General features: G+C 37.1%; 1 protein-coding gene across 2 annotated transcripts in view; it reads left to right on the forward strand.

Annotated features, from left to right (window-relative positions):
- Window positions 1-14,525, forward strand: part of FAM120B (family with sequence similarity 120B) — a 54,758-nt gene that overhangs the window by 8,832 nt on the left and 31,401 nt on the right. For both annotated transcript variants that reach the window (XM_054162817.1, XM_054162816.1), the window contains exons 2-4: window positions 363-1,405; window positions 3,063-3,243; window positions 9,751-9,846. In XM_054162817.1, the coding sequence (XP_054018792.1) occupies window positions 389-1,405; window positions 3,063-3,243; window positions 9,751-9,846 (1,294 nt within the window). In that variant the 5' untranslated portion in view covers window positions 363-388. The remainder of the gene's footprint in view (window positions 1-362; window positions 1,406-3,062; window positions 3,244-9,750; window positions 9,847-14,525) is intronic.

Here is a 14,525-nt window from a genome sequence, read left to right on the forward strand (position 1 = left end):
GGACAAATGTCTATAAACTCAGAAGGTAACTGAGCCTTTTGTGTAGTCAGGGTACAAGACTGATTCCCAAACTTACTCTGTGTTGTTTTTTTCCACTGACATTGATTAAATATGTTGTCATATTTCTAGTATAAAAAATCAGGCTATTCCTGTGTTGTACTGTCAGCTAAGTTGTTATAAAGCTTTGAACTAATTATACTTGTTTTCTAGCAATGCATAACGTTTAAAGGCCAGTACAAGACAAGCTATTGACAAAACTAGGAAACTGCTCGGTTTCCAAACTGCTTTTCTTGGATTGTAGAATTTTGTTCAGTTTCTCAGTACTGCATTTTAGAATGTCCTTTTTGTTTTTCTTCTTTCAGACTGCTGTGAGTTTCAGAGATCAGCCATGGGCATTAGAGGTTTGCAGGGATTTGTGGAGAGAGTTTGCCCTGATGTATGCACAGCAGTAGACCTGAGAGAGATGGCGGAAAAGCATCGCATCGATCATCCTAATTTCCCACCTGTTATCGTAGTAGATGCCATGAGTTGTGTAAAATACTGGTACACAGCAGAATCCTGGGTGTGTGGTGGCCAGTGGCAGGAGTACCTTGTCAGTTTAGATAATTTTATTAAAGCTTTTATGGGAGCTGGTATCAAGCTGGTGTTTTACTTCGATGGAGTGGTAGAAAAGAAAAAGAGAGATGAATGGATCAAACGGAGGATGAAGAATAATGAGGAGATAGCCAGAATATTTCAATTTATCAAGACTCATAGGAAACAGCCAGGAAGAGAAATGTTCACTGCTATTTCAGCTTTGCCTACTTTTACACGTTATGCCCTGAAGTCACTTGGTCAAGAAACAGTATGCACATTGCAAGAGGCAGACTTTGAAGTGGCTGCATATGGTTTGCAACATAACTGCATAGGAATTCTTGGGCAAGATAGTGACTATCTCATCTATAATACATGCCCCTACTTTTCCATTGAAAAGCTCCGTTTGGACAGACTTGTCACTGTTATGTACTCTCGAGAAGCTCTTTGCCATGCATTGGGTCTTAGTTTGACACACCTCCCTCTCTTTGCTTGCTTGCTGGGCAATGATGTAATTCCAGAAAACTTGCTGGAAGGCTTTTGGCAAAAGTGTTTAACCATCAGTTGCCACAAGAATAAGAGCTATAACAGAAGAACAAACATATTTCTAGCTGTAGCAGATTACATCTCAAAAGTTCCATGCTTACACAGTAGCCTGAAACACTTGGAAGAGATGCTACCTTGGGGATCAGATAAGACATTACTTTACAGAGGAGTGGAGTCCTATCTTTTGCCTGGGCAGCAGTCTCCATGGATTCCTCCCAATGTAACAAATTGCCAGATCTCACTTCAACAACAAACAGCTCTGTGTCAAGATAAAGAAGTCTTTCAGGTACCTTCTTGTGAAAAACTTAATGGTCACTTTTTTGTTTTGACTACTTAGTGGAAGTTGGTAATAAGTACACAAAACTATAAATTTACTTGAGCAAAATCTTTTGTCTGTTAAGTACAGCCATGCATAAAACTATATTACATCCAACCTATGAGGACAGATACAGCACATTAATTAAATGTGGTTCCTTTATTTTTGAAGCAACATGTAGGCCAAGTAACGGGGAGCAGCTCCTGTGTAGGCCTATAGCTGTTATTTAGCAATACTTTTGAAATCATCTTGCATTTTTTCGGTACATAAGGATGTGTAGATTATTGGCAAATTGCAAGAAACTAGTATTTTCAAATTATAAGTGACAGTGGTTTGTATGAAATAATTCAATACTTCATATTATGCTTAGAAATACTTTGTTTATATAAAAATAGGGGATTACATTGTTTACATATATCAAGAATACTAAAGTATTTCTTCCAGGGCAACCATTAATTTACTGCTGTAGGAAAATACTCTGTTGATTGGTATTGTACACAGAAGTTTTAAACTGATTTTATACTCTTGAGAATTTCTTCTGAAAGTATGAAATTTCAGCAGAATTACTTTTGATCTGTAATGTCCCAGTGATCAACTGCATCTTTGACCTGCTTAGTTCCCAGGCTGGTAGACACTGGAATTCTGCAGAAATGGTGAACTTTGCTCTGGCCAATGGTCAGGTAATTCCCTGTGAAAAAGACTGAGATTACTGGATGATACAACCCAAATAATACAGATCACATGGCGCATGCAAGGAGTGCAGAGCAGAGAAACTTTAGTGCTTACTGACCATACAGTATATGTCCAGGAGAATTTATTAGTGATGCCCCATGGAAATAATTCACTCTGTGCAGCTGTTTAAATGTCCCCTTAGTTTTGCTGTGAGGCTGTGAAATACAAAGTTAGCCTGCATCTGCACTTGGCCAATCTATGTTACAAGTGTTAGTGGCTGAAATTATGCACTGCCTAAGAGCAGCCTTTTTGCTTCTGCATCTGGGCTGCTCCAGACAAGCAGTCCGTGTTGGTACCAAGGCTGCTTTTAAGTTGTATCTGCACCCAGCGTGTGTGGTTAATATGAGGCCTAGGTGATGCTCTCAGGCGCAGCCTGCAGACTTGATTTTTGTCATTAGAGCAGATTGTATTTGTTTTGTTGTGGAAGAGCTCTTGCAAAGTGAAAGTGTGGTGAATTTAAGTATTCTAATTTCACCACAATGTAAACTTTGCAAAGTCAGCTCAGGAAAGAAATGGAGCTGTTTGTGGTTTGTCATGCCTTCACTCACTGTTTAAAAAGGAAAGATACATTTTCACGTGGCTAAAGAAAGACAGCTCATTCTATGTCTGAATTCAGAATTCATTTCAACATAATTGCTCTTTGAAAAGCTGTCATTAAACCCAAGTTTTAAGAATTCAAGACAGGGGCTAAGAAAGGCAATGATGGGCTTCTTGTCTACAAAAAGATGACAGAAAATACACTACTGGATTTATTTGGAAAGGTACCTGTTCCCTCCCTGGCCATTCCCTCCATTTCCACTGAAAGTACTTTTTCCTCAAATAGTGAATATATTTTGTTATTTTTCAGTCCTTCTTAGTTTTGAGATAATGCCTTCTTCCTTCTTTGAACAAACAGTTAGCTAAAGAACAGCATATCCAATCTGAAAACTATGCAATCTTCAATATTCTGAGTAATGGAGAGCTTGATTGCAGCAACTCTTTAGAAGATGAATGTGATACTGAGATTCCTGGACAGGCGCTTATCTACCGTCCTGCTCGTCAGCATATTTATTCTGTCTTGTTGGAATCTGGGAAAGGTAAGGATTAAACTACTTGCATTACTATTCAAGTATACTTTCAAATTTGAAATATTAAATCTTGAATTCATTGTTTCAGTGGCTACATCAGCATGGTATTTAGCATAAACACTCTGGGCAGCTGAAGTGTACTTCTTAAGGAATCAAAAGCCCATGTGACAGTGAAATTGCATTTTTTTCCTACATGGTGTTCAGTTTTGGTGCTTTTAAAGAAATATTTAAAATTTGGGATTTTTTTCCTTGTTAAATTGAAAGTTGTGAAAGTTGTTAATGATTGAGCAAAACAATGACATTTAGAAGCTGTTTTAAAAGTTAGGATATGAAACTCTGCGTTGCTTTGTTAAGTGTAGCTCCTGAAGAATTCGTGAGTTGTAACACATTTCTGAAAAATGGCTATGAACTGTCACAATTTTGCTTTCTGTTGATTTTAAGTCAACAACTTCAAGAACAGTGGATAGTCAAATATAGTTACTGTTGTAATACAAATGCAGGTAGTTATACCAACTCTGTCATCAAAGCGCAAAAAACCCCTGACTTCTTTATCCAGTGGTATAAATAGATTCTGTAGCAGGGGTGTGTGTGTATATATATCTGTGCTTCCATTCTTCTGCTCCAAGACAGAGAATTCTTTCTTCACATCCTTGGACAAATTTTATCTATTAGTTAAATGTTATCTTTACAGTGACTTCTAGGCAGTGAGTTGAAAATTAAAAGTGTGCTGAATTTTTATTCTTCTTCATATTTTGATGTCTCCTTGATAATTACATTTTATTGCTGAAAGTGCACTGCCGTGAAATCTAATATTCAAACTGTGTGCTTGGAAAGGCACGGAAAGGTAATTAAGTACCTGACTTCCTTCAGTAACTAGAGGTTGAAGTTGCACCTTAACAGAACAGAAAAAACAAACAAACAAACCAACAAAAAAAAAACCCACAGGAAAAATAAATCAGACTGAAGTCATTTGAAGAGTAACAAAACTCTCAGCAGTAATCACGCACATCTGTCATATTTAATTTTTCAGCCTTCTGCCTCTACATTTTGTAGACAATTATAACTTGATTGGCTTTTGTTTATTCCTCTAGGCAGCAGGACATTCATCAATGTTTTCAGGAAATTGCAGACCAAAACTTCTAATTACAACTGTTGTTGCAAGATGTCAGGGTAGTAGCCAGATCTGCATTTGTGTGACAGTATTTGTAGTACTGAGATGAAGAATGTTAGCATTGAAATACAGAAACATTAATTTAGAATCATATTGAAAATTAAATTTGAATATGAAGGAGGTGTTTTGAGAAAGCTTTTAGAAGACCACAGATAACACAGCCATATTATCTGTTCTCAGTTCATGCCTCAAATTGTAGAGATAATTAGAAAAGTAAATCATAGTGCACCCTCAATTCATAACCCTTCTAGAAAGGTAATGTGTGTCTGTGTGGGCACCCCTGTTAAACCTCTGGTTGTAGCGCATGTATCTATCTCTGCTTTAATTATGTCACTTCCTAGTAGGAAGGGGTAGAATGGGAAGAAATAACCTACATTATATGTAGGTTGCAGTATCATACATAATTACTTTGGGTTAGTATTAAAAGTTAGCTTATTGGAAGAAGTAAAACAGTTAAAATAGTGCATGTGGAGTCTGTTGCCATTGTGATATAATCGATGTGACTCTTTCAAAGCTAACTTGGCTAACTATACAATGTTCCAATTTGCAGTGGAGATGTATATATTTTTGATCTTCTCTTTTTTATTCCATTTGATCCCCAAATTACAAGATACCTGTATTGGAAACTGACTTTTTTTGCAGTTTGCAAATCTGCTTATTTATTATTAGGCATAGCAAAGCAGACATCATTTAGAAAACCAAGCAATTACAATTTTAGTAGGAACAGGTTAAAAGTAATGTAAACTGAGGTGTGGGTGTCAAGATGGAGGTGACAGTCCCTTTTCAGTGGTGTCCAGTGATAGGACAAGGAGCAGTGGGTACAAGCTAGAGCACACGTAGTTCCTTCTCAACATGAGGAGACATTTCTTTATGGTGAGGATAACCGAGCACTGGAACAGGTTGCCCAGAGAGGCTGTGGAGTCTCCTTCTCTGGAGACTTTCAAAACCATTGTGGATGCGTTCCTGAGCGGCCTGTCCTAGGTGATCCTGCTTTAGCAGGGGTTGGACTCAATGATCTCTAGAAGTCCCTTCCAACTCCTGACATTCTGTGATTCTGTGATACTCTGAAACAAGAAACTTAGTTTTGAAAGTATAGGCTGAGATTTCCAAGGGTGCCTAATACACCTAAGATTCCACGGGAGCTGGATGTTGCCATTTTCTTTGAAAACACCCACCTAGACCATGCCACTTCCCCTGAAGCAATAGTGTGATTAGCATTTCTTTTGATGTTAGTGCTAGTTTAATTCTCTTGCACAGCCACTCATTTCAGTACCAGTTAATCCTCTCAGTGGTGCTGGTGCAGCTGTTTGTGCAGCTGCATGGTGGCCTAGTTTGTGAAACTGAAAATAGCGCATCTCTTGCTTCCTTCCCTTTCATGCAGTTAGGTAACTAACCTGGTCCTGTTTCCCCATCTGACACTGTGTAGCCACAAACAATTGTGATAAAACAGCCTGAGGGAAGTCAGGGAGTGGGAATGAGCAAATCAGTGGCTGTCTATGAAAGTCAGCAGTGCTGTGAAAGAATTGCCTGTGAAGCTATGCTTTTGGTGTGGTTTGTTAAGTATGTGCTTATCTTTACTCATGGAAATAATACTGGAATCACAGCCATATTTTTTACACTACAAAAACAAGGGTTTGATAGTGATCCAGATAATGTGGCATTTGTTACCTGTGCATTTTTAAAGTATCTTTATAATTAATTGAGCTATTTCTGATCATTACTTGGAATATTGCATATAGCAGTATTATATAGCAATATATAAATCGTCAACTTTTAACATAGGTCCTAGAAAAACAGTATTATTGGAAAAATTAAAGAAGGAGGGGAAGATAACAGTAAATATTGCACCTTGACAGGTCAGCCAAGCTCTTTCTTTTGTGTGTGAAGATTTCAGAACAAAACTGGCAGGTTTTGACACTAGTGCAGTCCATGGAGGCACCTGCACCTCTGTGACTGTTGACAATTAGGAGGTTGTGTAATGTAGGCTAAATCTGTGAACAGCTCCTGGAAGTTTTGGCATCACTCCCAGTACTAACATTAGCAGGCTAGACTGACCATTGCTGTCAAAATCAGTCTGTTAGAATTTTGCCACTTATCACCAGAGAACACATAGGAGGGCTGGCTTTGCTGGAAGTGTAGAGGAGCACACATAAGAGTGTTTCCAGCTAGGTCATGTTTTGCACATAATTTAGATTTTCCATCGGCTACCTGAGCAGTGCTTCCACAGGTCATCCAGACTCTGTTTAAGCAAAATAAGTGCTCTTTTTTTGAAGTTAGCTGGTGAGGTTCTGTATGTGCATTGAGGGGAAAAGTTTGAAAAATCACCATTTTTTCTAGAGATACTTTGATTCAGGGAGGGTTGGTGTTTAGTAGTCATTTCTCCATTTTGCTCTTGGTATGTTAATGTGCTGTTAATGTTTGCAGGACAATGATTTTGGCTAAATTTGATTGGCTACTTATGTGAACAGTAGTATGCTTTTGTTACGAATGGACTACAGGAATGAAAAGCACTCAGCTAATGTGGTTCTTCATTCTGTACCAATGTTTGTGTATACTTAAAAGAACAAAACCAGAGGTTTCCAATTGACTTACCTTTTATTTTGCTTGAGCTCAGTGGATGCTGTGAAACTAGTATTTCACTGGCATTTGGAATCTAGAGTCATTTTGGTAGGTTCTTCCTGCCAGAATCCCCTCAGCAGAGCTTTTTAATATTCCATGTTCCTTCCTAGTATCCTCTTAACTTCTCCCTATGTCTCTGACAGCTGTCTTCTGCAATATGTGAGGTTCTCAAGTATGTTTTCTGTTGCCCCCTGCTCTTCTCAAATCCTATCTACTTTTTTATTCATCTCTAACTTTCATAGCTACTTGTTTGTTGATTTGTCATCCTGTGTGTTCTGATACAACAGGTAATTTGACTTTTTCCTGCCTTCCTTTCAGTTAGTGCCTTAATAGGATCCTGTCAGCTGAGTCAGCAGTTTCAGAAAATGCTTAGGTATTTGACGTCTCTGTCAGATTTAGTTGAAACAGAGTCATGCATCCATGGATTAATTATAAACCAGATATCCTAATTGTATTAGACATTCTTCCTTAAGAAGCCAAGCTAAAATGTGGGAGGCTGAGAGAGTGGAATAAATTGTATAGAGTGGGTAATTTACATAATAATCTTAGAATGCTAAAACATCAGAACATTTCTGAAAGTGAGTTTGGAATATTAAATTGAAGAGGTTTTTTCATCAAATAGCATTATCATAGGCAATTATCTATAATCAAGATGTGGGACTATTCAGCTACTGGAATGCAGTTTTAAGACTTTTTATTTTTTCCCCAATGTAGGCAGTTTTAATATTATTCTTAGTGTCATTAGGTTTTGAACAGTCAAGCATGGCAAACCAGATGAAATGGTGTCCCTCATAGTTCAGCTATTGGTAATTGAGTTCCTCACCTTTGTTGAGAATCTGTTCTGCAGGTCCACGAATAAGGAAGGAAAGCGAAGCAAGGCCATAAAACAGATTTTGTCATGCACTTTTCCCCTTCTTATCCTTGACATCCGAGGACCTGCCCTTGCACTATAGCACACTGCTTGTTCTTTTATTTCAGCATTGAGCTATCAGCAAAAACAGGAAATAATGTGACCAAACTCTTTGGAGTAATGGAAGGAAGGGAAAAAGAGTTTTGGAGAGACTGGTTTGTTTTGGTTCAAGCTAGGTGCAGTGTTTAATTATGGTTCATAATGTGGGATCAGTAATGCTTGGGCAGTAAAGTGTAGTGTCATGTAATTGATGGTAAAAGGCAGGAATTTTAAGAACAGTGCCTTCAGCACTTGGATGAGAGCTGGGAGCAATTAAGAGTTGCAGTTCTGTGAATCTGGAAAGGGAAGGGAAAAGGGGGAAAAAAAGCTGTGTGATTTGCCTGGAAAAGATTTTCAAACACTGTTTCAAGTGCCCAGGGACAACTGAATCTGTGTGCTTTGTGCCCTTTAACAGGTACGGAATTGGGAAATTTGGAAGTTTAGGGCACAGTGAGTTGGTTGCCATAAGCATAATCTCAACAGAACGCAGAAGCACCGTTTATAACAACAGTAATAACTCTAGGGTTTTTTGTTAAGACTTGCATTGGAATGGCTGTGCACTGACTTCTAGAAATTGGTAGACTTCATTTCAAAAATTCTCAAATCCTTTTTTCATTTGTGGTTTTGTTTGGGGGTGTGTGTATTTGTTTTTTAAAGCATCGGGTAGTGAGATGCACAATTAAGGAGTGACATTTTATTTAAGAGGCACCCTGCTCTTTACTGGAGGGCAGGACAGAGTTGGGGTTAGAGGGTTGGAAGCCACTTGAGCTATTATACATAAACAATCTCTTTATAGGATACAGAGAGTCTGGAACAATGGGTTGTAAAAGCTCATCTGATGATGGGATGATTCCGTTGCTGTCAGCTTTCAAATAACCATCAAGGCTATTATAAAAATTATGTCTCAAACCTTGACACAGGAAATGTCAGGGCAAGTTGGGAGGAGAATCTTGTTAAGGACTGCCTGCATATGTGGCAATGTGACAGCTTTGAGAGACTGAGGTAGCTCATGTAGGTCCTTAAAATATGCCAGATGCCTCCAGAGCTTCCCGAACTGCCTTGGAATGGGAAGGCCTAAAATGGGCTGAAGCCATTTTAGAATTCTTTCCACACTTTTTTGGCTGCAGTTCCCAAGTCTAAACTCATGTTTATAAGTACATAATTCAGAAACAAAAAATCATTTTGGTTGGAAAAGACCTCCAAGATCATGAAATCCAGGCCTTAACCCAGCATGACCAAGTCCACCACTAAACCGTGGCCCTCGGGACCACATCTCCACTGCTTTGAAAACCCTCCAGGGGCTGGGGACTCCACCTTGTCACTGGGCAGTCTAGGCCTGGGCCTGGCCTTGACAACCTTTTTGGGGAAGAAATATTCCCTTGTGTCCAACCCAGACTTCCCCTGGGGCAACTTGGGGCTGTTCCCTTTGGGGCTGTTAGCATGTTTCCAGCTCACACAGAACTCATCACCCAGCACCTCCAGGTCCTTCTCAGCACTGTTCTCCATTGATTCTCTACCCTGCTTGGATTTGTGCTTGGGGTTGCCTTGACCCAGGTGGAGTTCAAGCTCTCTTAAATTGTTCTGATGATTTGTCATGAAGATACTAAAATGATTTTCTCTTGTTTTCTTTTTAAAGAAGCTAAGCAAACAAGTAATTTTGAAGTGCCTTCTGTTATTTTAGCATCTTGATCGGTACTGCTTCCAGTTTTTACAATAGTGTCAATACTTGCATTGGACTTACTGATCCAATTCTTACTGTTTGTTTGGTGTTTTGTAGGTGGAGCCTATCCTTTCATAAAAGAGTGGTTTGTCTATTTTGGAAATCCTCTGCAGCAGCCGGAGCTGATACAACCTGTAGAACCTCCTGTTCCAGGTAGAATAAAAAGGTGTTTAAATCTGAACTGATACCATCATTAAAATGAGATTATACAGTCTATCATCATATTTTGGTATGGAATCCAAAACAACTGTGGAGAACAAGGAGCTAAAGTAGAAGTGCTGCATGCCTGAAATTGCTTTCAGTTGTCCTATGTGATTATAATAGGAGTGAGCTTTGAGCTACTTTATCACAATGTCTTGTTAAACCCAGTGCTGATTCAAACATCAATACTAAAACACTAACAGTTTCTTAGAGGTTCTAAATACTGCTCTGAGTTCAGGATAAGGAATGCAGAGAGCCTTATTAAAATTATTCTATTAAGCTGTTTGAGAGAATATGTTAATGAGACTGGTGGAGAATGTTAAAAAAGGATCATTTTTTTATCATCTTTGACAACCAGAAAGAGAATCCAGCTTTCAGTGAAAAAATATTTAAGCTACCTGTTTCTGTGAATCTGTTTCTACTGTCTTAAGCATAAAGTGTTTTGTGTGGGTTTATTTTCTTTACTTTAGTAAAGGAAACATTCCTCATTAAATTAGTATTATGAGGAACATGTTACATTTATGAGGAAGTGTCATATACTTCAGTGAAAAGATTGAGCCTTGTATATGTTATTCAGCTCTTTATCATTAAATGTATAATGCAATACAAATTTAGGATAGGAAGCAAACAGTACTGTAGCAATTTTGATTGTTTCAGAAGGAAAATTGTTCATTTTCCCATGCTGTTGTAGTCATAACCCCTTCATCTTTACTTCACAACTCTCTCTGTCTAGTCATCTGCTGTTTTATGAATCAGGAGCTCAGAGCTTTTGTTAGTTATTCATATGAAATTAATTAGTTCTATTGATATACAATACCACTAATATCTTGTTAATTGAAATTATCTACTTGACTTCTTGAGAGTAATTACCAGTGCTGCTTCCCTCATCATTCAGAGCTTCTGTAGCAGTCCTTGTTCTGATATGGTCTAAATACCAACTCAGAAGTTGTTGAAATGCATACACTTTTTTTATTTTTAATTTTTTTTGATCATTTTGGTTTGGGTTTTTGTTGGTTGGTTTTGGTTGTTTTGTTTTGTATCTTTCTGTTAGGGATTGCTTTAGAGCCTACTTGGTTTTAATTTTCTAGGTTATGGTAAGTTTTTCTCAAGGAGGCCTAAGGTTGTACATTTGTCTTCATATGGAGAGTATTCAAATTCAGGCGTGAAGGGAAAGCAGCTGCTTATTTTATATCAGCCCTCTCAACATTCTTTTGAAAGGAACTGTTTGGAAAGAAAGGAGTTTTATATAGACAAATTACAAACAAGGTTTCATTTGATATACATTAGTTTCACTGTCCAGTATCCCTTATACAATATTAGGAGAGTGATTATCTAATTGACTTGATGATAGCATGAAATTGCTCTGCAATTTTCCAAATGGATATGAATATGCAGAGTAAAAGTTGATCAGTGCCGTACAACTGTTTTATTTCGGCATACAGTGTTCTGGGAATATGCATTTGTAAAACAAGCAAACAAAACTCAAAGGAATAACCTACGCAGCTGCATTTCAATTTGCATGGCAAGTATACTGTATTTATTGTTGTGAATTTTTCCTTCCCAAACAATTCAGTATCTTTCTTTCTGGAGAGGAATCCGCTTAATCTCATGTACTCGGGTTCTGCTGCTCTGCAAAATGTGCTACATATACAACCTACCTTCATGATGACAGTAAGCGGGAATTAAAACCACTGCGTTTGTTGGTTTGTAAAAAGAGCAGCTTCTCAGCCATAATCTTCACTAATTCAGTAATGAAAGGCTGTTCAAGTAGACTCTTAAGAGGGGGGAGGAGGACGACTTACAGTGTTTATTTTTAGTGCTCTGTTGTCATTCCTTCAGTGAACAAATGTTTTTCTAAAATTTTTGCAGTCCATATTTGTATGCCTTGCATTCGGTCATGCATCCTTTATTTTCCACAGCATGGCTTTGTAATTCACCAAATAAGGTTCTCAACAGTGCATCACATTTTTCAGACAGGGATCATATTTAGAGCTAAATTTAAAGAAGTTATAGGAAATTAGAGTTCAGAGCTGTCAATCAAGATCAGGTTACTCAAAAAGACAAAAAAACTTACCAGAAACTATTTGAAAATCTGGAAGGGTCCTTTGCTTCATCTTATTTGGAAAACATTATAACCTCATCATCACAACTACTTTAGAAGTGTACTGAGAATATATGGGGAATTCTGACTCTACTGAATTGGATTTAAATGAAAAAGGCTGAAGAAAGAATACCTTGTATGAACTTTGAACTCTAATGAGCATAGCTATCAATATTTTAAATTTTGTATTAATCTTTAAAAAGATAAAATTCCCACTGATATTTTGTGTGTTTATTAAACTGCAGAACTGTCTTGCTTCTGAAAAGCTTGCAGGTGATAAATTGAATGTTAGGGTGGTTTTTTTTTCTTTTGAAATGAAATCTTGAATCCTAAAGGCTTTAAGACGATAGCTTAAAATACATTTAAAATACCATATGTATTATGTATATGCATTTATTTGAGGCAGTCTTCTGAATTAGCATTTGCACTTACTCTCATTCTCTGTTTCTGCTTTCTGAAATGTTTCCTTTCTGCTGAATGAATGTGTTCATGATGATTCCCACATGTTGACAGAGCAGCACTTATTTGATTAAAAAAAATATCTCTTATAAATGAATTTTGGTAGAATAGCTGCGATCCAAGAAAATATTGATAACATCCGTATCTTGTGAAAGCATTGGCTGTATTTGAGATGTATGCAGATTATATGGAACAGGGGAAGTTTTAAAGTCTTTACTGGAATTGTATGGATTCTGCTTTTCATTTTATTTCTGAAAATGTTTAGGATATTGTGGCTTCATACCACGGAGTTTTGATATACTTTCAATATTCTACTCATTATATGTTACAGGAATATATCATGAATACATTTATTTTCAAAGTGCTGTCTCTGAAATGCTCCATTAATGGTCAGATTTAATTGGCATTGGGATTTATGGCATTCTTAAAGTTTGCCACAGCGGTTGGCATGTTGAGTGTTCCCAGCAAATAATGTTTTTAAAGTTACTGCTCAGTATTTACATGTAATACCATAGTATTCAGGCATTCCACAAGTTTTTAATGCATCATGTATTCATAAATCAGTTATTGAAGATTAAACAAATTAAGTAAATATGTATGTATACCCTTGAAGTGTTCTTGTTTATTGTGATGCTTTCTATAGGACAATGTTTCTAAATGTGTGCATGAAAAGGAAAAAAAATAATTCAGCCAATGCTTTTTCTCTTAAGTTGTTGGTTGTCCATTTTTGTGTTCAGGCAGGTAGTACCTCTTGACCTCTGTGGAGGGGTTTTGTGATGCTCTTGGAGTTTCCAAGGACTAGTTTGCTTAGTACTGAATGCATTTTTCACCCAGTTTTGTGCATGTTGTGAATAAGCATACGCAGTGGTTGAGTATCTCTTTGTCGTTCATAGGAACTTGTGGTTCCTATAACCCCAGTAAGATAGACAATTTTCTCCTGACTCATCCTCACAGTAAAGATGTATCAATTTTATATATATGTATTTATGTGTGTGTCTGTATTTTGTTTTGGCTTTATTTATTGCTCAGTTTGGGGTTTTTTTTAAGGATAATAAATACTTACATGTGTCCAGAAAGTAAAATAGTTCTCTTCCCCTTTTGAGTAAATTTCTTTCTTTAAGGAATGTTTTTTTTTAATTGACATAAAGTGTGTAGTGAGTATGTAATTATAGCAGAGATTTTTAATTGACACATGTAGTGAGGATATAATCAGAGCAGAGAATAGTTTGGAGGGTCTACTGTATATGAATCTTAAGCCTCTCGTTGGCTGTATGCATGATGAGAGAGTCATTAAGCTTTAGTGTATTTGTTCTTGTTTTACTTATTTTGCATTTAAGGATTAATATAATGGATCTCTCTTGAGTATTACATGAAATTTAATTACCTGTAGAAGAGATCCTTTTAGGAAAATAAGGCTTTTCATTTGTATGTTCCAAAAGGAGGTAGCGTGAAGTTTTCTTTCCCAGAGTAAATCACTCATAATTCGTCAGTACCTCTTTTTCCCAGGCACAAGTAGATGTTGTTTCTCAAAGTGTAAGAAACTGTTTATGGAAGAAATGTCTTGAATTTTTTGTTGAGCTTTCTCAATATAGATATGTAATCTTGATTATTAATGTAGTTCATGGGTTTATTCTGAAGAAAGGAAGATTTCTATTATTAGGTGTACCTCTGGATACAATTAATTTAGAAAAAAACAAAACAAAACTGTACAGATGGAAAGAGTACTTTAACTGATTCTTGGCATATCTCTTCATAGGCAGCTGTTTTGGAACCTTCTGGAAAGTAGAAACCATCAAAACTGAGTTTATCCAATTGTCTCACACATTCAAGTTGCTTACCTTTGGTAGGAAAAGTTTGTGGGTTTGTTTTGTTTTGGTTTTTTCTTAAGGCAGCAAGTGCCAGTACAGAAACCAGTAATGTGAGTGCTACTGTCTGTACTGGCCCGCTCACTGCCAGTATTTGGGTGATCACTAATCTGCATTTCTAACTCCAGTCAAGCAACTGGTGTATTTTCTTAATATCTCTATTTCCTTACAAAATAAGATGAGAAATCTATACATTTTATGATGTT

The sequence above is a fragment of the Dryobates pubescens genome, chromosome 6, assembly GCF_014839835.1.
Source record: "Dryobates pubescens isolate bDryPub1 chromosome 6, bDryPub1.pri, whole genome shotgun sequence".
Taxonomy (NCBI): Eukaryota; Metazoa; Chordata; class Aves; order Piciformes; family Picidae; genus Dryobates; species Dryobates pubescens.